This window comes from Scleropages formosus, chromosome 25 (genome assembly GCF_900964775.1).
Source record: "Scleropages formosus chromosome 25, fSclFor1.1, whole genome shotgun sequence".
Lineage (NCBI taxonomy): Eukaryota > Metazoa > Chordata > Actinopteri > Osteoglossiformes > Osteoglossidae > Scleropages > Scleropages formosus.
The window spans coordinates 384,119-409,396 of NC_041830.1; the positions used below are offsets into that span (position 1 = coordinate 384,119).

General features: G+C 43.2%; 1 protein-coding gene across 3 annotated transcripts; it reads right to left on the reverse strand.

Moving 5' to 3' along the window:
- Positions 1 to 262: 262 nt before the first annotated feature.
- On the reverse strand, positions 263 to 24,450 carry kat7b (K(lysine) acetyltransferase 7b). Of its 3 annotated transcripts, none has more exons than XM_018742050.1 (15): positions 24,276 to 24,450; positions 22,646 to 22,793; positions 20,864 to 21,040; positions 14,738 to 14,977; positions 13,624 to 13,706; positions 13,438 to 13,527; positions 13,174 to 13,272; positions 12,898 to 12,987; positions 11,983 to 12,174; positions 11,730 to 11,819; positions 10,746 to 10,886; positions 10,243 to 10,336; positions 9,613 to 9,759; positions 3,837 to 3,943; positions 263 to 1,660 (listed from the first exon to the last, which is right to left on the reverse strand). In XM_018742050.1, the coding sequence occupies exons 1-15, from the start codon at positions 24,288 to 24,290 to the stop codon at positions 1,559 to 1,561; spliced, it is 1,815 nt and encodes a 604-aa protein (XP_018597566.1). In that variant the 5' UTR covers positions 24,291 to 24,450; the 3' UTR covers positions 263 to 1,558. The 3 variants fall into 3 exon arrangements, with proteins under 3 accessions (XP_018597566.1, XP_018597565.1, XP_018597568.1); XM_018742049.1 differs by having other exon boundaries at positions 12,877 to 12,987; XM_018742052.1 differs by lacking the exon at positions 20,864 to 21,040 and having other exon boundaries at positions 12,877 to 12,987.
- Positions 24,451 to 25,278: the final 828 nt, after the last annotated feature.

Consider the following 25,278-nt stretch of genomic DNA (forward strand, 5'->3'; position numbering starts at 1 on the left):
AAACTGAAGAGAAATTGCATTCTCTTTTAATTCAAATATGTAGCTGTTTGTATTTCTTTCATTCAGAAGTAAAAAGGCATTTATGTAATTATTTCTATTCCAACACAGGCAGACAGTTTAAAAGGAGCAATCTAAAAAATTATGAGATGGATACAGAAAGGAAATATAAGCCTTGTAGTTTGACAAAATATTTAGACATTTCATATATGTGAGACCACTAAACCATCTACCGAACATGGGCACTCACTTTCTACTTAAGGTACTTTAATCCTTGGCACAAACCTACCTTTTACCCTGAAAGTAAAATAAAAGTACAGACAACCTGTCAGTGCCATGATAATGTAAATAATAAAAATAGACAGCAGAACAATCGTGGTAGGATGTGAGGAAAGTGCCAAGTGTAATTTTTCATGCTCCTCTTTGACACGTTAAAACTGCTTTGTATTTAGGAACGATCAATTGTGGTCAGTATCTTTCCATTTAGATAACAACTAAAAGACAAGTCTGTGTATGGGATTGCATAATAAAAAATCTTTTTAAGAAAAAAAATTGTAGCATGAGTGGCATAAAAGGAAGGGGGGAAATACAAGCTTTTATTGGAATCATTTACACCTGCAGGGAAGTATCAAACATCCTCTACTCCTAACAAAAATATTCTATATATATACACACGCAAACATCTCTAGATTGTCCTGTACATATCTGTAAGCAGTCCTTTCCCATCTCTTGTAATTGAAGGCCATTTTTTACAAAACTACTAAATATAGGGGTGGTTAATGATCCTGCTCTCATGGGTAATAACAGCACACTGTAGGTCACAGTCTATATGAGCAACCACTGACACTCTGAAAACACCACAAGCCTCATCAGAAATTAATCTATGTTCTGTCAGTTCTCTTCCACTTGAAATTGCTTAACAAATAAAGTCTCTTACATTCCCTTTAGGTCAATCTGACAAATGTAATAATATTCAATAAATGACAGCACATTTTGAAGTGAAAGGAACATACTTGTCTTCACTTCGAAATAAACCCAAGAAACTTTTCTCACTGATATAACACGTAAAAGAACATTATGATATCGCACTGAACAAACTCAAGAAAAGTGACTAGGTAGGGAATCAAACCAGAAGCCCCAATACACACAAGAGAGGTCTGATTCGATTTTGAACGAGGTCTTTTGAAATAAAAAGGTCTTTGTTTAAAAAAAAATTAAAAGATATTTTTGAATTTCTGGTGGCTGAACTTTAGCATATTTAAAACAAAAATCTGTAACTTAAAACCTGAAGTCCAAAGTAACCGGTGGACTGCCTGCAGTTATAACAAATGCAGTAAAAACCAAATACTGTTAACAGCACTAACTCAAAATAAATCCCTCTACTAACTACAACAGCCTTTCAAGTTAACACTACAGCTGTGACAGCTATGTTAGAATTAAGGTTTGAGCGATTGCTCTGACTTTACTACTAACAGGTTTGCTAGCTGGATGACAGCTCTGTTGAATGGATCTGCTGGGGTGCATGAGTCTGGCACATGGGTATGGCTGGTTTGGGTTAATCCTAAGTTCCTTTGGGTGGGGTCCATTTTAAAGAGGTGGGGTCGATGGTCTTGTTATTACTGCCTCGTTTGGTCTCCTTAGCTTTCCACTCATCAATTAGGTCCTAGGAATGACAGGCATTATCATTATCATCATCATCATCATCATCATCATCCCTGCTGCTAAAATATGCTGCTCTTATGTCTGCATGTCTTTATGCATGTCAGAATGACAGACTGACAAAATTCATTTCCAGCAATTTTAAATCTGAAATGTATAACTCAACTCTGTCGGTACTTTAACATTCTAATTTTTAGTAAATATGACCAGTTCCATATGTATTTAGCTGGACTATACTTTTAAGAACACCTAAGAATACTAAACACACAACCTAATGCAGAATACTACAGAATACTTAATACACTGGGTCATCATGTTACAAACAGTAACAAAAGAAGCTAATATTTTTCCAATTATTTTTATAAAGGTATTTTTTGCACTTGTCCATTTTCAACAATTTGTTGGGGAGTGAACATAACCAGCGTTGCAGCAACCAGCCATTAGCTAGCAGTAAAATGCATGGGGGACCGGATTGATCCTCCCCTCAGCTGTGTTTACAGTTACTGTTTGGTGTGTGAAAGTTTACAGTTATTCATTTATCAGGCACTTTTTACATTTATTCATTTAGCTGACGCTTTTCTCCAAAGCGATTTACAATATTAAGGTATTTACAATTATTTACCCATTTAGACAGCTGAGCAATTTTACTGGAGCAATTTAGGGTAAGTACCTTGCACTCGAGGGTACTACAGCCAGAGGTGGGGATTTAACCTGCAATCTCTGGATCCAAAGGTGGTAGCTCTAACCACTCCTTATTTTTTGCCAAAGCAACTCAGTGTTCAGCCACCTACAATTACTTACACATTTATACAGGTGGGTAATTATTACCAGACCATTTCACAAGTACAGGCTTTCCTGCTTTCCGAAAGTAGATGGTTCATATGAAACCTTTCGTAAGGCGAAATGGCGTAAAGCAAAGAAGCAATTACCATTCAATTATATGGCAATTTTATATTTGTTCACCACAATCGAAACACTTAATTACCGTTTTAGGATAACAGTTTTATGCTAAGTGTAACAGCCTTACGAGGTCTCTTAGGCTCTTCTGATACCTTAGGACACAACTTGCTAACGGATGCAAAAAATAAATCCAGATAAAGCACAGATGCTCACAGACAGAGTTCAGAGCTATGGCGGCTTCATGCTGAAATGCTGAGTCTAGATCCCGGCGAAGGAGCTCGGCTGCATCACTCTCACTGCTCTGGGTGAGCACTGCCTCTATAATGGCTCACTGCAAAACAAATGCTTGAACACTATTTTCACTTTTCACCGTGGTTCATAAAAGCGAAAATCCCCTTCAGATTTCTTTCGGTTAGCGAAAACGGGTACTAATGTAGGTTTTTCGTAAAAGCGAAGTGGCGTGAAGTGAACTTTTGAAAAGCGGGGGACATGTGTACCATGCTCAGGGGTACTACAGCGGTAGGTGGGATTCAAGCCTGCAACTTTCAGATCTGACAGCAACAGCTGCAACCACTACGCTATGAGCTTCCCCAAAAGGTGGTGATCAATAAGAAGATAAGGAGTGCTACACGTTTATGGAATGAATCGGTCAAGTGAGCATTGAAAAGGAATTTCTGAAGCCCTCATATATATTTTAAATCATTTTAAATTAGTTTTATTGTCAGTCCAAGTTAATTAAAAAAGTATACTAAAGCTAAATCAGACTTTTACCCAGTGAATACATCAACATACATTTCAAATGTTACACTTTTATTGAATGTACAGACAAAAAGGAAGCAAAATGGCCAGATGCTGACACATTTCACATACTGCTTCATGTGATTAAAAAATCAAAAAAAAAGGAAAGTACTGTGACATTCACACTGCACCCTGTTGTTTAAGCTTTCAAACTCACAAAGCTGCAGAACACTAGCAGTTAATGAACATGAAAGAGCTTTTCAGCAAATTTTTCATTCATTATAGCTTTATCTCAGGTTTTTACAGAACCTAGCAAGTGAATAAATTCAGGGACATCTGTATTAAGATAATTAGTAATCTGTCCCAACTGTGTTCGCAAGTTGAAGACCCAGTGTACTCATCATGCTTTGCTCTGATGACAGACCTTCATACCAGTTGACAAACATTACAATGCAGATATTAGATCTGAAAAGTATTCAAGATACTCTATAAAAATAACAGTACAGCAGAGCAGAGCATTGAGTGTACGGAAAGAGACTTACCTGTCTCTTCAAGACAAGGTGTTTTCCTTTCCAGTACTTCAGCATCTGAAGGGACTGCAATGTACTCACAATGTCTACTGGATTCACTGCTGTCTCCTGGCTGATCTCTGTACAGTGAGAAGTGGTGATTACATTTAACTCAATATTTAAGCCTTCAATAAACATGAAGCCATACAAATTGTTCACGTTGTACAAGCGTGATGCTTATGTAAAACTGCAGTGATTTTTTAATGTCACAAACCATTCATGGTCCATTAAACGCCATAAAGACTTCAAGAAGCACTAAAATAGAGGCCACAGGTGTTTAAGAAATTTCAATGTAGCCCTATTTTGGCTGGTCTTAAATGAATAAGTTTATTCTACCAACATATCTGGAAATACATTTATGCCAGGGTCAATGACACAAGAAAATGGATTTTTTTTGTTTTTTTTAAAGCAAGCAGCCATACCAATACCAGTCAGCACCAGACTAGGACTCCCTTTCAGCCTCAAAGTCTAGACTGTCCCCTAGTTGTACTGGTCATTAACCAATGAAACCTTATAACTAATGTTGCTGCCATGGTACCATACGGCTATTGCCACACTAAAATGGAATAGCTCATGTTTCACAGTGAACACCAACTGCCTGTCTCTTACTAAGAATATATCAGTTATTTTGGAATAATTTAATAGTTTGCTCACACTGTCCACAACGCCCCCCCCCATTATATGTATCATATGTTATATATCGTAGTTTTTTGATGAATGTTACAATGTGCATTTGAACTGCAGAAAAAAACAACATTTTAAACAAACTGTTCAATACAGATTCAAAGTCAAAAATTGAGATAAGTCGCAGGCTCGGGCCAACAATGCTTAATTTAGCCATCTACTGAGAAACACTTCCTTAAAATAATAAAATCTGATGATATACCGCAATCACACAATCATTAGCTGACCAATCAAGATTTCAGTTTGGCTGGACATGACTCCAGACGCAAAAAAAAAAAAAATAAAAAAAAAAAATCAATTAAGGAGCCATCAGCTCCTATAAGGGGAAAAAAAAAAAAAAAACAGGCATCAAATTATTTTATTTTTTTTTTTTAAGTGCCACATAAGAATGAACTGGTAAATGCGAGGCAACCAACACCGGGTCTTCACTGTAGAAGGTGTTCGTATGGCACAGCCTAACTCCATACCGATGGCTTTCAACTCACACTTGCTTTTGGGGGCTAAAATTGTACATTTTCCATACTAGCTGTAGCAAGTCAGACTTTTTTAATCATTGGAAAACACTTCTGAACACCCAACATGGCTAATTCCAGTCTGTGTGGCATACAATGAAAGGAAAGAATGTGCTCTCCTATTTCTTCTCTTAGGAGTGCACCTATTCCACCTGAGGCACCCATGCTAACGCTGGCCCCAACTGCTCCAAAGGCTGTAATTTTTGTCTGTCACCAATCATGATCAGTTTGTTCAGCATCACCAAACAAGCATATTTTTTTTATCTAATACTCTATGTGCATGGCAGTGTTCAAGCTCAGCTACACCAATAAACCGGTTCACTGCTACACCTGCAGTAATGTGCCAGCAGTATGCAATAACATTGTCCTTCCCAGAAATGTCTGTGCCACAGTCATTGATAATGGAGATGTAATTCGGTGTCTGAGCATCAGTCAAGGCTTGTTTAATCTCATCTGCAATGCATCTTATAAACTCAGCACATGCTGTGTCATTGTCATACGTCTTGCACACATCAAGTCCGTTTTAAGTTCATCCATCCATCTTCTTCTGCTTATCCAGAACCGGGTCGCGGGGGCAGTAGTCCAAGCAGAGCCCCCCAGACTTCCCTCTCCCCACACACCTCCTCCAGCTCCTCTGGGGGAACCCCAAGGCGTTCCCAGGCCAGCTGGGAGACGTAGTCTCTCCAACGTGTCCTGGGTCTGCCCCGAGGCCTCCTCCCAGTGGGATATGCCCGCAACACCTCACCAGGGAGGCGTCCAGGAGGCATCCGGAACAGATGCCCGAGCCACCTCAACTGGCTCCTCTCGATGCGGAGGAGCAGCGGCTCTACTCCGAGTTCCTCCCAGGTGACTGAGCTCCTCACTCTATCCCTAAGGGTGCGCCCAGCCACTCTGCGGAGGAAACTCATTTCTGCCGCTTGTATCCATGATCTCATTCTTTCGGTCATGATCCAAAGTTCATGACCATAGGTGAGGGTAGGAACGTAGACTGCCTGGTAAATTGAGAGCTTCGCCTTACGACTCAGCTCCCTCTTCACCACAACAGACCGGTACGATGACCGCATTACTGCGGACGCCGCACCGAACCGTCCGTCAACCTGCCGCTCCATTTTTCCCTCACTCGCGAACAAGACCCCGAGATACTTAAACTCCTCCACTTGAGGGAGCAACTCCCCTCTAACCCGGAGGGGGCAATCCACCTTTTTCCGACTGAGAACCATGGCCTCGGATTTGGAGGTGCTGATTCTCACCCCCGCTGCTTCGCACTCGGCTGCAAACCTGCAAAAAGCAGAGACGAGATCCTGCGGCCACCAAAAGACACCCTCCGTTCCCTGGCTGCGCCTAGAAATTCTGTCCATGAAGATAATGAACAAGAATCGGTGACAAAGGGCAGCCCTGGCGGAGTTCAACACGCACCGGGAACAGGTCTGACTTACTGCCGGCAATGCGAACCAAGCTCCTGCTCCGGTCATACAGGGAACGAACAGCCTGTAGCAGCGAGCCCCGAACCCCATAATCCCGAAGTACCCCCCACAGGATGCCACGAGGGACACGGTCGAATGCCTTCTCCAGGTCCACAAAACACATATGGACTGGTTGGGCAAACTCCCATGAACCCTCCAACACCCGAGTGAGGGTATAGAGCTGGTCCAGTGTTCCACGGCCAGGATGAAAACCGCATTGCTCCTCCTGAATCCAAAGTTCGACTATCGGTCGGACTCTCCTCTCCAGTACCCCGGCATAGACTTTCCCAGTCCAGAGGCACCGTTCCCGAGCTCCACGCAATGCTGCAGAGGCGTGTCAGCCAAGACAGCCCCACAACATCCAGAGACTTGAGAAACTCGGGGCGGATCTCATCCACCCCCGGAGCCTTGCCACAGAGGAGTTTTTTTTGACTACCTCAGCAACTTCAGCCAGGGTAATCGACGAGTCCCCCTCCGAGTCCCCAGGCTCAGCTTCCTCTACGGGAGGCGTGTCGCAGGGATTGAGGAGATCCTCAAAGTACTCCTTCCACCACCCGAGGACATCCTCAGTTGAGGTCAGCAGCGCACCACTTCCACTGTAGAAAGTGTTGGCGGAACACCGCTCCCCCCCTCTGAGTTGCCGGACAGTTTGCCAGAATCTCTTTGAGGCCGACCGAAAGTCTTCCTCCATGGCCTCACCGAACTACTCCCAGGCCCAAGTTTTTGCCGCGGCGACTGCCAGAGCCGCGTTCCGTCTGGCCTCCCAGTACCCGTCAGCTGCTTCAGGAGTCCCATGAGCCAGCCAGGCCCGATAGAACTCCTTCAGCTTGACGGCATCCCTTACCTCCGGTGTCCACCACCGTGTTCGGGGATTGCCGCCGCGACAGGCGCCGGAGACCTTATGGCCGCAGCTCCAAACCGCCGCCCCGACAATGGAGGTGTGGAACATAGTCCATTCAGACTCAATGTCCCCAGTCTCCCTCGGGACCTGGTTGAAGCTCTGTCGGAGGTGGGAGTTGAAGACCTCTCTGACAGGGGCCTCCGCCAAACGTTCCCAACAGACCCTCACTATGCGTTTGGGCCTGCCAGGTCTGTCCAGCTTTTTCCCCCGCCATCGAATCCAACTCACCACCAGGTGGTGATCAGTTGACAGCTCAGCCCCTCTCTTCACCTGAGTGTCCAAGACATATGGCCGAAGATCAGAAGAAACGACTACAAAGTCGATCATCGACCTCCGACCTAGGGTGTCCTGGTGCCAAGTGCACTGATGGACACCCTTATGCATGAACATGGTGTTTGTTATGGACAAACCGTGACTAGCACAGAAATCCAATAACAACTCATCACTCGGGTTCAGATGAGAGAGGCCGTTCCTCCCAATCACGCCCCTCCAGGTGTCACTGTCGCTGCCCACGTGGGCGTTAAAGTCCCCCAGTAGAACGACAGAGTCCGCCGTGCGAGCGCTTTCCAGCACGCCCCCAGGGACTTCAAAAAGGCCGGGTACTCTGCACTGCCGCTAGGCGCATAAGCACAAACGACAGTGAGAGACCGTTCCCTGACCCGAAGGCACAGGAAGACGACCCTCTCATTCACCAGGGTAGACTCCAACACATGGCGGCTGAACTGGGGGGCTATTAATAAGCCCACACCCACCCGCGGCCTCTCACCCTGGGCAATGCCAGAATAGTGGAAAGTCCACCCTTGATCAAGAAGAGTGGTTCCAGAACCCAAGCTGTGAGTGGAAGTGAGCCCAACTATATCTGGACGGTATCTCTCAACCTCCTGCACTAGCTCAGGCTCCTTCCCCGCCAGTGAGGTGACATTCCAAGTCCCAAAAGCCAGAGTTGGCGCCCAAGGTTTGGGTCGACTGGGCACTCGGCCCCGACCACCGCCCAAATCACAATGCACCGGCCCCTTACGGCCTCTCCGGCAGGTGGTGAGCCCACCGAAGAGCGGCTCCACGTCTTGGCTTCGGGCTGAGACCCCGTGGGCATAGACCTGGCCACCAGGCGCTCGCATGCGAGCCCCCCCCCAGGCCTGGCTCCAGGGTGGGGCCCTGGTGACCCCATACCAGGCGAGGTGAACGAGAACCTTGATTTTATAGTCATAAGGGGGTTTTGAACCGTGCTTTGTTAGTCTGTCACCCAGGACCTGTTTGCCATGGGAGACCCTACCAGGGGCGTATAGCCCCAGGCAACATAGCTCCTGAGATCATTCAGGCACTCAAACCCCTCCACCATGTTAAGGTGGCAGTTTGCCGAGGGTCGTTTTAAGTTCATAAATACTATTTCCGAGGTAAATTTGGTGAAAAGCAGCTTTTCACATGCGTGATTCTCACTTTACCTGTCCGTATTTTGGCGCTCTAACTCAGTGAAACTCTCACGCGTAGCATCTCTTTTATTACGTCAACACAACAAATGATGTGATAGGCTACTCCTCACATAACACGTACATAAGAAGTCATAACATGTAAATTTTACAATCATAGCGCGTAAATTTATAGTCGCCAGTGGCAATCTCAGCAAAAATATCACTCTCAAATTAATATTTTTGGTCGCAAATGCGACCATTTTAGGCGCAGTCTGGAGCCCTGCTGTACCAGTTTGGCAGCGGCTGTTCCTCACTCCCTTAAATTCATAGTTTTTGCTGTCAATGACTTCAATGTGACCAAACAGACATTCAGTAACTGGCTGTTTACAAACAGCTTTTGTGCGATTCTGAATTAACGCTTTGTTCAACAACTGACAGGCCTAAATCACAGATCCAAATATGGAGATGTATTTATAGGAGGAAAAGATGGGCTGAAAAAAGATATTTTGCAAACTTTCAATCTGCTGGATGGATTGCAAAAATGCTGAGTTTCATTCAGACTTTTGAAGAAGTAATTTAAGCATATACATTTTTTCTCCTTTCATTAAAAAAGCTGTTTAACAATTTTAACCAAACTCCATACTTCATTCAGTATATCTGGTTCTGAACGCAAAATCTTTTTGCAGACCCAGACCTTAATAAATAGAAACTTTGCTGCAAAAAAAAAAAAAAAAAAAAGTGGTGATGCAGCGGAAATTTGGATGCACAAGTTTATCTCACCTTTGATTGAAATTTCCTTTCCTTGAAAGTTATGTAGGTAGCGCAACAGTACCTCTTTCCAATAACTCCTGTAACTGATGAGGCCTAGATCAGAGAGTGGACGCTCAGGGGAGCCCACCTTCTCCTCCACTTTGGAGAGAAGGTAACCTAAGAAAGCATCACACAATGGTACTGCATTATAAGACACCTTTCATGCTGAAATCGGTCCGTTTCAAGGGAGTATAACTTTACCAAGGACTAGCGCGATAGGTAGAAAACTCAAATTTACATTCATCTGATGTTTTTATCCAAAGTGACTTCCAGTGTTAAGGTTACAATTATTACAGTTACAAGCTTACAATTATTTATCCCTTTATAGAGCTGGGTAATTTTACTGGAGCAATTTTAGGATAAGTACCTTGCTCACAGGTACTACAGGCGGAAGTGGGAATCAAACTTGCAACCTTTGGTTCCAAAGGTAGGAACTCTAAATACTATGCTACCAGCTGTAGAAATCATCTATCTGGAATAGGCCTACAATACATTATATTTAAACATATGTACAGAAAGCAAAATGAAATGATTGCAAACAAATTGCCTTCACAGAAAGAAGCACAGCTTCAGACACAAACAGAGACATGCATAACTCACTAAAATCAATTAGCATCTTGCCATAGCCTTGTCTCATGTACTGTGGCATTGTCAAAATGCAGGAGACATTGTAGTTCAGGAAGGAATTCTTCTCCTATGGAGGCAAAGCAAGAGTTATATCAAACACTCAACATTCTATTCGTGTTTATAGGACACTCTTCTTACCAGAGTGACATAGAGTGCTTAACAACACTGCTGAAAATGATCCAAAATTAAAAGTATAATTCACAACAGAGTAAGCCAGATGGCTTCAGAGGAGAGGAAAACGAAAACAAAAAAAAAACTTCCTATCGACAAAAATGGAGAAAAATGAACCTCTGAGGGTCTACTGGGGTAACGGGACCTGTGTGGATATGTCTAATAAAAAAAAAGACAAATCAGTTGGTCAGTCAATCAAGGCACAGTTATAGTCTACAGAAGCCAGTCTTGTTATGCAGTTGTCAGCTTCTGGCACATACAAGTTCAGCCAAAGACAGGTTGCAGACATCTCCAGTTATTGTTACCTTTGAAAAGTAGCCAACCAGATGGCAGCCTGTGTTATCTGCCTCAGTCATGACATAAAAGAGGAAAGGTTCCACATCATAGTACAGGGTCTTGTGGTCCAGAAAGAGCTTGGCTAGTAGACACAAGTTCTGGCAGTAAATCTGTGGAGGGAAATTGAGATCTAAAATGTTTTGTTTATAGCCCCTTCATTAAAACAATGAAACTTTCCATGCTCCATCTTTATTTAGCTGTTCTTTTGTCTTTGCATTCAAGACGATACTAAATAGAAATAAAGACACTGAATATAGCGCTACAACATTAAACATTAAACCACAACCCACAGACCTAATATAACACTGCTCCATATAACATGGAATCAGTAATAACGCAGTTAACAGTTGGACCTGGCCTAATGATGTCAGCTGTCAGTGAAGGAATTAAAGATTAATAAATCTGATATAAAAAAGTAGAAAAAAAATCACAGCTGTGAAGAAGAGTACAAAAACCTCAGGGGATCCAAGAACCACTGGCTGCCCATCCCTGCTAGGCATTCTACTGTGATGACAGGGGACCTGTATGAATATGTATAAGTATAAAGACCAAAATGTCCGTCAAAGAGAAGCTATAGTCCGAGGATGCTGCAGACGTTATCCAGGGCCATGGCTGCTATTCTTTTCAGTAGTGGTATGCAGTCATGGGCTCCCAACCATAGAACCTGGTTGTTAATGTAACATCCACATTTTAATAGGTCTACAGTGTAATTGACTGCATTGCGGTAGTCTTCAAAAGGAGTTCATGCTGCACACAACTGCCCAAATGCCTGCACCCCAAGGTCATATTTAAAATAAAAATAAAAAATAAAATACACACACACAAAAAAGGTCAGATGTTTTGTTCTGTTTGTCCTACAGAAGGCTGATGTTATAAGAATGCAGATAACAAATACTATAACTACAAAACAGTGTCCATAAGAACAGTATTTGGGCCACAAACATGCTCCCAACCTTGTTCTTCTTGCCATCCACCTCAAAGACAGAGATAGCTCCTTTCCTGTAGATCTCATCACCGGGTGGATGCTTCCACACACACTTTGCCTATGAGAATATCAGACATTAGCATTAAAAGTGGAAGTATTTTTGTAACAATTGCTATAGTGCTATGAGAATATCAAGAGACAACAAAGAAAATGTCCCTGTAGAACAAGACACCTTTCACATAAAAGTCAGGAGATGTTGGGGCAGGGCCTTTTGCTCTTACCATATGTCTGCGTAAAATTGTTTGACTCTTCATGTATTTGAGACAGAACTCGCACATGTAGAGTCGGCCCAGGCGGGCATACTCCTCTGGATAAGGCGAGTGGTACCAGGTGTCCAGTTCATACCGGCCAAACAAGATAGTTTTGATCATGTTGCTGCCCTCGGTAATCTGACCCTGAAGCCGCAATTTCTCCTGTGCACATTGGGAGAGGAGGAGCAGAAGGGGAAAATATGCTTAAATACCTTTACAATGGGGAAAAAAAAGCTTGGAGCCTTAGAAGAACTATTTTACAGGGAAAAGAAAGTCTTCAGCATCACTGTGAAAACCTAACTAAGAGATTAATGAAACATCTGTAGTGAATTTTAAATTGTAAATTATTATATTTTATTTTTTATGACGCATTTCATTTTATTTAGATTTTTTGCCTTGGTCAAACCCATTCAGTAACAATAAGAATTGGTGTGTTAAGGTCTAATATGTGTGATTTATATTTACACTGATTTATTTAACTTCTCTCCAAAGCAACTTTTAACACTGAACTTCTTATAGTAATCTTACATTATACAGCTGGGTAATATTTATTAGAACAGTTTAAGGTTAAGCACCTTGCTCAAGGGTATTAGACCAGGAGGCTGAATTCAAACCAAGGTCCTGCAAACTAAGGTGCCTCTAACCATTATACTAGTTGCTGCCCCTGACACTTGAGTCATCTATGACTGACAAGCTGAGAGAGCTCAACCACTAGTCAATATTTATCTGTGCTTTTAGCGTGGGTGCTGTTACTATACAGCACATACTGCACTCGAGCACAGCCTACCAGGTCACCCAAGATGCCACTGCAATCTAAAGTCAGAAGGAGGAAGAAAGAAGGAGGCAATGAGATGTCTCTCTTACAAGATCCTCTGAAGCACGTGCCTGGGCTTTTCTAAAGAGCTCCAGATCATAATCACTAGTGATGTTCTCAAGAAGGGGCTCTCTGGTGTTGCCATGGTTCTGCCGATGTTCCTGTGAATGGCAGACAGAAAAGCAGCTGAGTCAAGGTAAGGATGTGTCCTAATTAAACAACAGCCAAACAGCTCTACATATAAAATACAATTTATACATGCACAGACATAATAGAATGATTTTTGTTGCTCATTAAAATGTAATAAATCTACCAAACTTGAGCCACACAATAATCGAAGAACGCACCATATACTTCTCTTTCTGCTCTTTCAGGAGCCCAGCATTCCTTTTCTTCCTCATTTCAGTCACCTTCTCCTTGTACCTCACCTGCCTCTCTGTTGGTGCCTAGTGGATACGGTACATTAATGATTCACAATTCACTGTATGTCCAAGTGAAATTAAATTATCCTTTCAGACAAAAGATGATTTACTGGACAATCTGACCACTGGCCAAAACAGTCAATTCCCCAACACTGAACATATCAGAAATATGAGCGGACTGTAAACTACCTGGTGACGAGTAGCATGCCTGTTGTTCTCATCCTGGCGGTGAGACAGAGTCCTTTCCTCTACCTGCTTGTCACGGTTAGTAGCTCTAACCTGAAAAAAAGAATAAAATCTTCAATTCTGTCAAATTTCTTCAAGGCAAAAATAGCCCATATGTTGTACTGCACAGACAACTAATACAATACTTACCTTGCACTCGTCTGCAGACAAGTTATGGTATAGGGGACATCCAGATATGGAAAAATGTCTTTCATGTTTTCCTGTCAAGTGCCCTGGCAAAAAGTCAGAGAAAATAGATTTTCATACAAATAAACATTGAAAGTGAAGCACTGAAAAGATATGTCAATTTGAAACGAATTAATTGCTCACTGCCTAGTGTAACTGTTTCTAATTTCATCTATTATGCTACATTACTATAATATCAATTATATCTATGAACGGTTGCTGGAATTACTATGTTGTTCATTATCAAAAAAACTCAGCAAAACTTTTTTGCATTAAAAAAAGGAAAAAAGTTTTTGTATTTGAAAAACAGTAAAATTTTCTAAAATTAATGTATATGGTCACTGTAAAATATTAAAATTATAAAATAAACATCTTAAACATAGAAAATGAGTAATTATGATGTACACCCAATTCTACTTACCTGCTTGATTTAACCAATGCAACTTGGGGTTCACTTATTTTTGCACCTGCACTACTTCCATGTTTCTACTACACACATGATTTCCTCTCTAGCAACATATTAAATCTGTAATTACACACTTACGTCAGCTGAGAAAGACTGCTTCTCATTAAATAATCATTTTGTGGTAAAACTAAGACACACAAGCATGTCCCATACTTTCAGGCAGCACTGAGTGTACACCGGTTTATACTATGTATGTGACAAACTATTCAAGAATCGCGTGTCTGCCTCCAAATCTCTCCCTCTGTCGATGTAACATACTTTTTATATTGTTCTCAGAGATTTACATCACTTTGGAAAAAGAGTCTGCCAGCTGATTCATATTTGCTCAATTTCACGAAGGCTGCCGAAACTATAATACAGGGAAAGGGAATTTGCAGATTACAATCAAGTCAATTTACAACAAGGCTGTCGGAAAGGAATACTGTAGGTCGAGGATTTGCTGGACTAAAAATTATTTTCACATTTTAAAAAACAATTACCATTTCTTGTTTGTATCCAGTAATATTTAAAAAAAAAAAAAAAAAAAAACATTCTGGACAAATTCTGCATGTGATTACCACAAAGATAATTACAACTTGTTTACAAGTATTTGCATGTTGACAAGTTAGTTACCCAAAGAGTTGCAGCCTGGAGTGGGGCACTTCATGTTGAAATTATAGCTTTCGTGGAATCGGCGTCGCTTGGGACGGTGAGAGAGGTCACTGCCTGAGTCCTTGAGAGACAGGTCCTTGGCTAAGCTCTCATCATGGGAGGCATTGGGGCTGGAGATGTCAATGTCTGACTCTGAGGATGGAGCATTTCCTGTGGGCGTACGCGGCGGCGATTCATCATGGTCAACGGCATTTTTCAGATCTAGTACACCAGCAGAGGAATAAAGGACAAGAAATGGTTGGGATATGGAGGTAAAACAAGTATCTACAAACAGTTGCACTGTACCACAGAAAGAAAGGTACTACTGTATCACTTTCTCTTTGTCAGGCAGCAAAAAAGCCAATGTTCAGTTTTTAATGCATGTTCATTCACCATCAAGGTGCATGCCAAAACTACGAGGTTGAATATTCTGCACGAATACAAGAGCTGAAATATAAGAGACTTAAGTTTACATTTTTAACCTTGTTTTACAAAAATAATGCAAAGGATTTTCTGCTACCCCTCCGTGAACCGCCACCTTACCGTGGTGGAGGGGTTTGAGTGCCTGAATGATCTCAGGAGCTATGTTGCCTGGGGCTATACGCCCCTGGTAGGGTCTCCCATGGCAAACAGGTCCTGGGTGACAGATAAGACAAAGTGCGGTTCAAAAGCCCCTTATGAAGAAACTAAAACCAAGGCTTTCGTTTACCCTGCCCGGTATGGGGTCACCGGGGCCCCACCCTGGAGCCAGGCCTGGGGGGGGGGGGTCGCATGTGAGCGCCTGGTGGCCAGGTCTATGCCCACGGGGCCTGGCCGGGCTCAGCCCGAAGCCATGACGTGGAGCCGCTCTTCGGTGGGCTCACCACCTGCCGGAGAGACCGTAAGGGGCCGGTGCATTGTGATTTGGGCGGTGGTCGGGGCCGAGTGCCCGGCCGACCCAAACCTCGGGCGCCAACTCTGGCTTTTGGGACTTGGAATGTCACCTCACTGGCGGGGAAGGAGCCTGAGCTAGTGCGGGAGGTCTACCGTCTAGATATAGTCGGGCTCACTTCCACTCACAGCTTGGGTTCTGGAATCACTCTTCTTGATCAAGGGTGGACTCTCCACTATTCTGGCGTTGCCCAGGGTGAGAGGCCGCGGGCAGGTGTGGGCTTATTAACAGCCCACCAGTTCAGCTGCCATGTGTTGGAGTCTACCCCGGTGAATGAGAGGGTCATCTCCCTGCGCCTTCGGGTCAGGGAACGGTCTCTCACTGTCGTTTGTGCTTATGCGCCTAGCGGCAGTGTAGAGTACCAGGCCTTTTTGGAGTCCCTGGGGGGCGTGCTGGAAAGCGCTCGCACTGGGGACTCTGTCGTTCTACTGGGGGACTTTAACGCCCACGTGGGCAGCGACAGTGACACCTGGAGGGGCGTGATTGAGAGGAACGGCCTCCCTGATCTGAACCCGAGCGGTGAGTTATTGGATTTCTGTGCTAGTCACGGTTTGTCCATAACAAACACCATGTTCATGCATAAGGGTGTCCATCAGTGCACTTGGCACCAAGACACCGTATGTCGGAGGTCGATGATCGACTTTGTAGTCGTTTCTTCTGATCTTCGGCCATATGTCTTGGACACTCAGGTGAAGAGAGGGGCTGAGCTGTCAACTGATCACCATCTGGTGGTGAGCTGGATTCGATGGCGGGGGAAAAAGCTGGACAGACCTGGCAGGCCCAAACGCATAGTGAGGGTCTGTTGGGAACGTTTGGCAGAGGCCCCTGTCAGAGAGGTCTTCAATTCCCACCTCCAACAGAGCTTCAACCAGGTCCCGAGGGAGACTGGGGACACTGAGTCTGAATGGACTATGTTCCACGCCTCCATTGTCGGGGCGGCGGTTTGGAGCTGCGGCAGTAAAGTCTCCGGCGCCTGTCGCGGCGGCAATCCCCGTACACGGTGGTGGACACCGGAGGTAAGGGATGCCGTCAAGCTGAAGAAGGAGTTCTATCGGGCCTGGCTGGCTCATGGGACCCCTGAAGCAGCTAACGGGTACCGACGGGCCAAACGGAACGCGGCTCTGGCAGTCGCCGCGGCAAAAACTCGGGCTTGGGAGGAATTCGGTGAGGCCATGGAAGAAGACTTTCGGTCGGCCTCAAAGAGGTTCTGGCAAACCGTCCGGCGACTGAGGGGGGAAGCTGTGTTCCACGAACACTGTTTACAGTGGAAGTGGTGCGCTGCTGACCTCAACTGTTCCAACTATAGGGGGATCGCACTCCTTAGCCTCCCTGGGAAAGTCTATGCCGGGGTACTGGAAAGGAGAATCCGACCGATAGTCGAACCTCGGATTCAGGAGGAGCAATGCGGTTTTCGCCCTGGCCATGGAACACTGGTTCCATGGGAGTTTGGCCAACCAGTCCATATGTGTTTTGTGGACCTGGAGAAGGCATTCGACCGTGTCCCTCGTGGCATCCTGTGGGGGGTACTTCGGGATTATGGGGTTCGGGGCTCGGGGCTCGCTGCTACGAGCTGTTCGTTCCCTGTATGACCGGAGTAGGAGCTTGGTTCGCATTGCCGGCAGTAAGTCAGACCTGTTCCCGGTGCATGCTGGACTCCGCCACGGCTGCCCTTTGTCACCGATTCTGTTCATTATCTTCATGGACAGAATTTCTAGGCGCAGCCAGGGAACGGAGGGTGTCCATTTTGGTGGCTGCAGGATCTCGTCTCTGCTTTTTGCGGACGATGTGGTCCTGTTGGCTTCATCAAATCAAGACCTGCAGCTTGCACTGGGGAGGTTTGTAGCCAAGCGGGAAGCGGCGGGGATGAGAATCAGCACCTCCAAATCCGAGGCCATGGTTCTCAGTCGGAAAAAGGTGGATTGCCCCCTCCGGGTTAGGGGGAAGCTGCTCCCTCAAGTGGAGGAGTTTAAGTATCTCGGGGTCTTGTTCACGAGTGAGGGAAAAATGGAGCGGCAGGTTGACGGACGGATCGGTGCGGCGTCCGCAGTAATGCGGTCATTGTACCGGTCTGTTGTGGTGAAGAAGGAGCTGAGTCGTAAGGTGAAGCTCTCAATTTACCGGTCGATCTACGTTCTTACCCTCACCTATGGTCATGAGCTCTGGATCATGACCGAAAGAATGAGATCGCGGATACAAGCGGCAGAAATGAGTTTCCTCCGCAGAGTGGCTGGGCGCACCCTTGGGGATAGGGTGAAGAGCTCAGTCACCTGGGAGGAACTCGGAGTAGAGCCACTGCTCCTCCGCATCGAGAGGAGCCAGTTGAGGTGGCTCGGGCATCTGTTCCGGATGCCTCCTGGACGCCTCCCTGGTGAGGTGTTCCGGGCATGTCCCACTGGGAGGAGGCCTCGAGGCAGACCCAGGACACATTGGAGAGACTACGTCTCCCAGCTGGCCTGGGAACGCCCTGGGGTTCCCCCAGAGGAGCTGGAGGAGGTGTGTGGGGAGAGGGAAGTCTGGGGGGCTCTGCTCGGACTACTGCCCGCGTGACCCGGTCCCAGATAAGCGGAGGAAGATGGATGGATGGATGGATTTTCTGCTAAGAACACATGTTCAGTACTCTGCTCTTATGACAATTAGTCCATGTCATTTCATATTTTGTACTATGTACAGTGAATCCTTAAACGAGATCATTTTAAAAAAAAAAATTAAAGCCCTACTCAACTGTCACATTACTAGACAAAGGAAAAAAGCTTCTTATGCCAAAAAAGCAACAGATATTCTCAGAATTTAGACAGTGCAGAGCGCAAGACAGGGGGCAATGACATGTAATTTTTTTGCACTTCTGATGTAATCTGTATTTTAGGTTATATAAAGCTTTTGTTTTTGCATATTATTTTTGAGTATTTGTTCACCTATGCTAGGTTAGAGCTCTGTTATTCGCTCCTTATTTTGCTTATTGTCATTGGTGTCATTATTTCTACATTATGAGAATCAACATAATGGCTATAGATTAATAAATATGACATAACATCACATGCTGCATGTGTACCACAGCTACATTTGGTCAGTAACACATCGGAATGGGAGATCAAGAATATGGACGTTTCAGCAGAAGAACTAGTGGAACAGAAACTTGACAAAGACTAACGAACACAACATCAGTTGACAAAGACGTTTAAGATGAGATGGAAAAAACTGTAAGCAGTCAAAGAGCCTGAATGTAATGCTGAACTACTGAAATTCAAAAATAAGGGTTGACAAAACAATCCGGTTCCACATTCATACTGTTTGTTTTCTCTGTACCATCAACCACCATCTGTTTGCAGATACACAGGTGACATTCACTTTGCAACAAACTTTTTAACAGATAATAAGTGAGAACAGTACACCCGAAAGTTCAAAACACGAGCACACAGCTTGTGTCTGTGTAGCACATAGAAGTCAATTCTAATGGAGAGAGAGCAGCAGCGTGAAGCCTGATAGTCATGGGACATAAGACAAACCAATTTTATGTCATACAGCTGATAATTGTCTACACTCTACATCAGGTTTTGCATGTGACTACTAGGTACGTCAAAACAGCAGCACTCTTGACAGAAAGAAGTCCCATTGGTGGTAGATTTTTTTCCCCCCAGAAATGTGCCTTTTTAATTGGTTCCTTTTTAAGCACTGTAGCACTTTTTGAGCAAAAAAAAAAAAATCCATATAAATTTATCATAAATGTTTAAGGTAGACTTCTATAAAATGAAAAAATATTCAGACGTATTAGAAAAAGTGTACATTGGCAATGGCTTGCTTTGAATCTGTAGATGTCCAGTTATGTCACACCTTTTGGCATAAGAACCTTGGGAAGTGTGAACTGAGCACCTCACTTTAAACATGAACTCATGTCCTGTATGCCCCGCTCCGCTGTGACAGAAAAGCAATAACACACAAACCAGAATGAGTACAAAAATATGAATAAGGAACTATTTGGACATTTGAAAGTACACGTTAAGTACATGTTCATGAACTGTTTATACAATCAAGAGATGGCAAAAGCAACGAACTCAGTTCTAAGTCATGAAACCAACAATAGAAAACGTTTTCAACTGAAAAATCATAATGATAACACTGATGAATTAAATTGGCGGTGCATCTCAATTGAGTATGATGCCTTATGAATGAGGTTTACTGAAATCACTGCTGGAGATCTGATCTCAGAAAAGTGTTTCGACTGAGGGTAAGAGAAGAGTCCAAAAGGGTTAAGTCAGGAGGGCAATTCAGTGGTGCTTTTCGCCGCACTGCAAAGACGCGCTACTTTTTCAGAAAGTACGGACATTCAAGTGGAATGGTACACCTGTTACGAGTAAAATACTTCTTTTAAAAGGCATTCCTTAAGCACATCGCCTTCATGTTCAGATGCCTTCTTCAGACCTTTGACCACTACAAAGAGCACCAACATATGCCTTTGACTTCATCAAACTTGATCTCCAATGCAGGAAGAGCATATTAGATTTGAGTTATTCTAAGGCCAAAATATTTTGTGAGATTTCTAATCAATGACAGTGGTTTCCTGCTTCCAATTCCTCTGTGTGACGTGTGACTTGTCAATTAGACCCTAACCAGAACTCTTCAGAGGTGGCCTTGTTCTGAGATCTCAAAGCCAGCAGATTTAGCAAGTCTTTGTGGTGGGGCACCAATAAACCCTATTTCAGATCTGCAAGCATTTAACTTATACCTCATACCAGTGAGAGCTTGTGATACCTTAATAAGGTTCTAACAATGTAAGGAAACAAACTGATTAAACCTTTTTATGACTTTACACAGTAAAAACCAAAACAAGCGTGTGGGTGCAGGCACATGTGTACAGCTATATGTGCCATACCATGTACTTATTACGTTCTTCTGGGCTTTTCTAAAAGACTGACAACTGCAACAGTACACAAAGGAGATTCTGTGCTTGCTTTACACTCTGAACTAGCTTTACTGGTCTCCCCAGCAATCTAATTACAGCATGCCTACTACAAAAAGAAAAAGCATATTAACAATCTTGAGCTGCCTGATATTGGGTGTGAAGAACTGAGATCTCTTAAAACCGGAGGAAATTGGAGCATAGATAAGACTGGACCGCAGGAGTAGAGAGTGTGTGTGGCCACTCCACCACCTCCAACACACTCTGGAGCCCCGTCTCCTACCCCTGTCTGAGTAGTCCACCGCCTGCTCCGTGTCGGACCCTGAGGAGCGACTCTGCCGCAGAGGGTATTTCTTGGGGGTAACTGGTGCCCCCTGCTGTTGGCTACGGGTCACACGCCTCGTGGAAAAGGAGGCATCTTCTGAACCCAGGGCCGGTACGTTCCGGACTGGACTGGAATCTAAAAAGAAAGCCTTTACATTTTTAACATTCATCCTATGCCTCTAACCTTGGAGTTTAGCACTGAATTACTTTTACATGAGAATTTTTTTTTTTTTTTTTTAACTCAGGAATGTTTAAAGATCGTATCACAAAATAATTTTATTAAAAATATCATTCTCAAAGCTAAAATATAAAGCAAACCACATATCTGCTCTCTCCCTCTGCAAGAAATAATATGCTGAAGTAACATGGCAAACTAATATCTGCCTGGCCAGAAATCTATTACTAACCATGTACTAAGTATTTAGGTTCGGCTCTCTGCTATTCCGACTCACTACAGTAGCATTACATAGTAGCTTGACAGTAACAAAAATCACCTCAAAGTGAATAACCCCATTAGGGAATCAATGTATTATGGATGCCCAATCATGCAAACTTAAGAGACATTAGATATAAATCATGCACTTATTATATATAATATATATAGTATATACAGCATAGAAATATATATTTCTTTTTAACTTTCACAATACAGTAGGCAAAAAAGTAATTACCCTTGAGTGCTTAAGCAAAAAATTACCCAGCTTTATAAATGGGTATATCATCGTAAGGAGCTTAACTTTTTAGGTTGCTTTGGAGAAAAGTGAAACCTAAATCAATACATGCAAATGCAAACTATAAAAACAGGAAAGACACTGCATTTTGCCATTAATCTTTATAAACACTATTCAGTAATGAATCTAATTAGTTTAACCAGATGGTCATTTCTGGTAGGTTACAAGCCCGCTAAAATGAATGAAAACCAATTGTTTTTGAAACTACAGCAAGGTAAACGTGATGCGCATATAATACACATTAGTATGCTTTAATAGTCTCTGTGAAAAAGTTGTAACTTACAAAATCACTTTGAATATAAACACAATTTGAAGTAACTTGCAGACAATTCTGAAAACATCACATTACCAAAGCACTGCTCTTAAGGCCAGACCTTTCTATGAAATAAAAGCAAGTTTGATAGATTGTGATGAACATTACTATACTTTTGTAAACTTGCAAAAAAATACAGAAATTAATATGTCAGTGTGTTTCTTTTATGAACATTACATAGCAACCAGATGGAACACACTCACTTAAGTAGGCAAAATGGAATGATGCTTATGGCAGTAGAATTCATGTTTGATGATGACGCAACTCATGTTTCCAAGTACAACGTATCCTTCCCTACTTCCATTTTTATTTAATGATTTCATAAGGCCCAATCAACAGCACATATTTTCTGGTTAATAAGAACTAGAAACACCATAACAGCAGCTAGTGAATGAGTTTATAAAGCCAAAAATATTGTTGATGTTGCTTCGCTTAGTATACATTTTGCCCAGTTTGAAAAACATATTAAAACCAACCAAATAAACTTGAGGGGGGAATCACAGCATGGTATACTACAAAAAAATAAATTTGTGTTCCAATTGCATTGTAATGATGAAAATAAACTTTTCTGCAATTTAGTTTTAATTTAATATCATGATCATAGTAGTCAATGTCATTTTTATGGAAAATTTCTTCACAACAGTGAACAGCACTCAGCTAAAGAGAAAGATTTTTACATTTAAAAAGCACAGTTTACCTTGGGAGCTTTGGCTGAGGCGCACCGAGGCACGAGTCAGACGAGTGTTTTTGCGTGTGTTTAAATCACTCTCAGAGCTGTCCGTGTGCTCAAGATCAGCAGAAGAGTCAGAGTCTTCAGTCCCGTCTGAGCTGCTGCCAGCATTTCTCTGTGAAATATAATGTCAAGTGCTATGAAATTAATGTTAAAACCAGACACTTCATTTGCCTTACAATATTAAACAGACAAATAAATCATAAAACTGCAACAATTAGTACAATCTGTGAGTCAGCTCTGGGTAGAGGGTGTCTGGCATGTATGTGTAGGGAGTGGGTTTGGGATTCCCAAGCACACTGGTGAGCCTTCTCAAGATGTCATGGGCATAACTGAGAAGGAAGGGAGGCATCCGCCTGACCCAGTGGAATACCCATGTTCGATTAACCTGGGCCCAGTGTACAGCCCTTGGCATGGGCACAAGGAACCCAACATCTTACCCTGTGTATTCCAAATATCAAGAATAATGTAATTCAAAAATAGAATAAAATAATCACAAGACAAAACTATTTCAAATGCAACTGCTCTTTTGTTCAGATGTAAGAGATAAAACTGAATGAAAGTCGAGACAAACTGACACACACACACACACACACACACACACACACACATATTGGCTGAAGCCGCTTGTCCCAAGTGGGGTCACGGCAAGCCGGAGCCTAACCCGGCAACACAGGGCACAAGGCTGGAGTGGAGGGGGAGGGGACACACCCAGGGCAGGGTGCCAGTCTGCCACAAGGCACCCCAAGCAGGACCCTAACCCCAGACCCACCAGAAAGCAGGACCCGGCCAAACCCACTGTGCCAATGCACCCCACTCGAGACAAACTGAATAATTATATATATAATATCAGTAACACAGTAGACGCACAGCACGGATAACCAATTGTGGCGCCCGAGTGCAAAGGAACCAATCATAAGCAAAAGAGGGCGGATCTAGGCCCTAAATATACAACTGTTTCTACCAATGGTCATATGCCTCCAAAATACACTCCAACCATAACGTGCTGACGTAACGATTAAAACTAGGCCGCAACCAAAGCCTGCAGCTCGAGTGACTCTTTTGTACCCGCTGGAATTTTACTGTAATTCCCGCTGTGTCTGGTGTGTTCTCAGTGAATGTCATTCCTTTTATGTACAACATATTATCAAGATTCAGTTTCTAAAACAGATTTCCATCTCAATTCAATTAATTTTTACAGACTGCTCTTCTCACCCAGTGACACAGTGACAGACGAGACGCGCTTGAACACAACAGCAGATACTAGGCAAAAGAAGCAAATACATCAGGCAAAGAAACAATGTCGACTACATACTACTCTACTGGCGTAACATATTATTACTGAAGCTATGCCGTGAGGCCACGGAAAGTGGATATTATATATTATTCCCACTGAAGTCGAGATAGAAAAAAAAAAAACCTGGTCCAAGAGCCAGTGGCTGCCAGTCCTGGGCATTCTAGATTACACCACAGTGAGTAATATACGTTAGAGCACCATACCATGGCAAATACTGATAATCATGACATGATGTGCTGTCAGCTGTGTCTGTGTGAGCAGCATTATTACATTCTTTCTTGATTCTATCGAACTTCTTACCTTTCTACGCGGCATGCTTATTTCCCAGCTACCGATCTGTTTCGAGATTTATGTAATCAAAAATACGACAGTATCTGTCGTGACTTATTTTTTCAATTTAAACAACTACAGAACACACGAGGCAGCAGAGTCGCGCCACACACAGCGACTTATTTTTCTTCTCCCTACCCGTATTTCCGGCGAATACCGGAAAAGGTGTTTTCACCGCTTGCGTCATGTTCACGTGGCTCAAAGAGTCTTAAACGAGTATTAGCGCTCTCCCGCGGCGTGTGGTATACGCTGTATATATAAATCTTGATTATTGCCGTTTGAAACTATATTACATGTGACCGCAATATGTTGAGACGTCCATAAGTTATAACCGAACAAGCTAGGCTACAGTGTTTGTTTATATTTGTCAAATGATAAGGAATGTGTTGAACAAGCAGACAGGAGGTGGACTAACAGTACAGAATTAATTGTATTTTATTTGCACATGAATCAATCATTGCCACAGACTGAGATTCACAGAATGAAGTTGTGGGATAGCTAGTACCGGCACCCATACCTCATGAACAGCTAAATGCCCCGTAGGGAGTAAACTGGTGCAATAAACAACGCTATTTATATTTAGATTTATTTTTCACATCATATCTGTTATTTACTTTCCCTTGCATTGTATATAACATACCTGTACTACATAATGTCTAGTGTCTATTTTGTATATATTGTATACTTTATACTCTATTTTATATTTTATTTTGTCTTTTATTAGCCCACTCTACTTTTATAATCTGTGTCCTGTCACTGTCATTCTGTCTGTGCTGTGGAAGTTTCTGTCACCAAGACGAATTCCTTGTATGTGTAAACATACTTGGCAATAAAGTTCATTCATTCATTCATTCATACTGACTGAAGCTGATGATGGACGAGACTACCTGGGAAATCAAGTTAAGTCAAGTGGCGTTTCTGTACTGTACAGCTGGTACAGTACACAGTGAGTGAAACGAAACAACATTCCTCC

What these genes read in the sequence shown, in the direction of transcription:
- kat7b (XM_018742049.1), bottom strand. An exon ending in TGGATGGCAAGAAGAACAAG is followed by an intron (nt 10,887 to 11,729) that starts GTTGGGAGCATG and finishes TTCCCTCCACAG; the next exon opens with ATTTACTGCCAGAACTTGTG. An exon ending in CAAGATGCTAATTGATTTTA is followed by an intron (nt 9,760 to 10,242) that starts GTGAGTTATGCA and finishes ATGCTTTCTTAG; the next exon opens with GTTACCTTCTCTCCAAAGTG.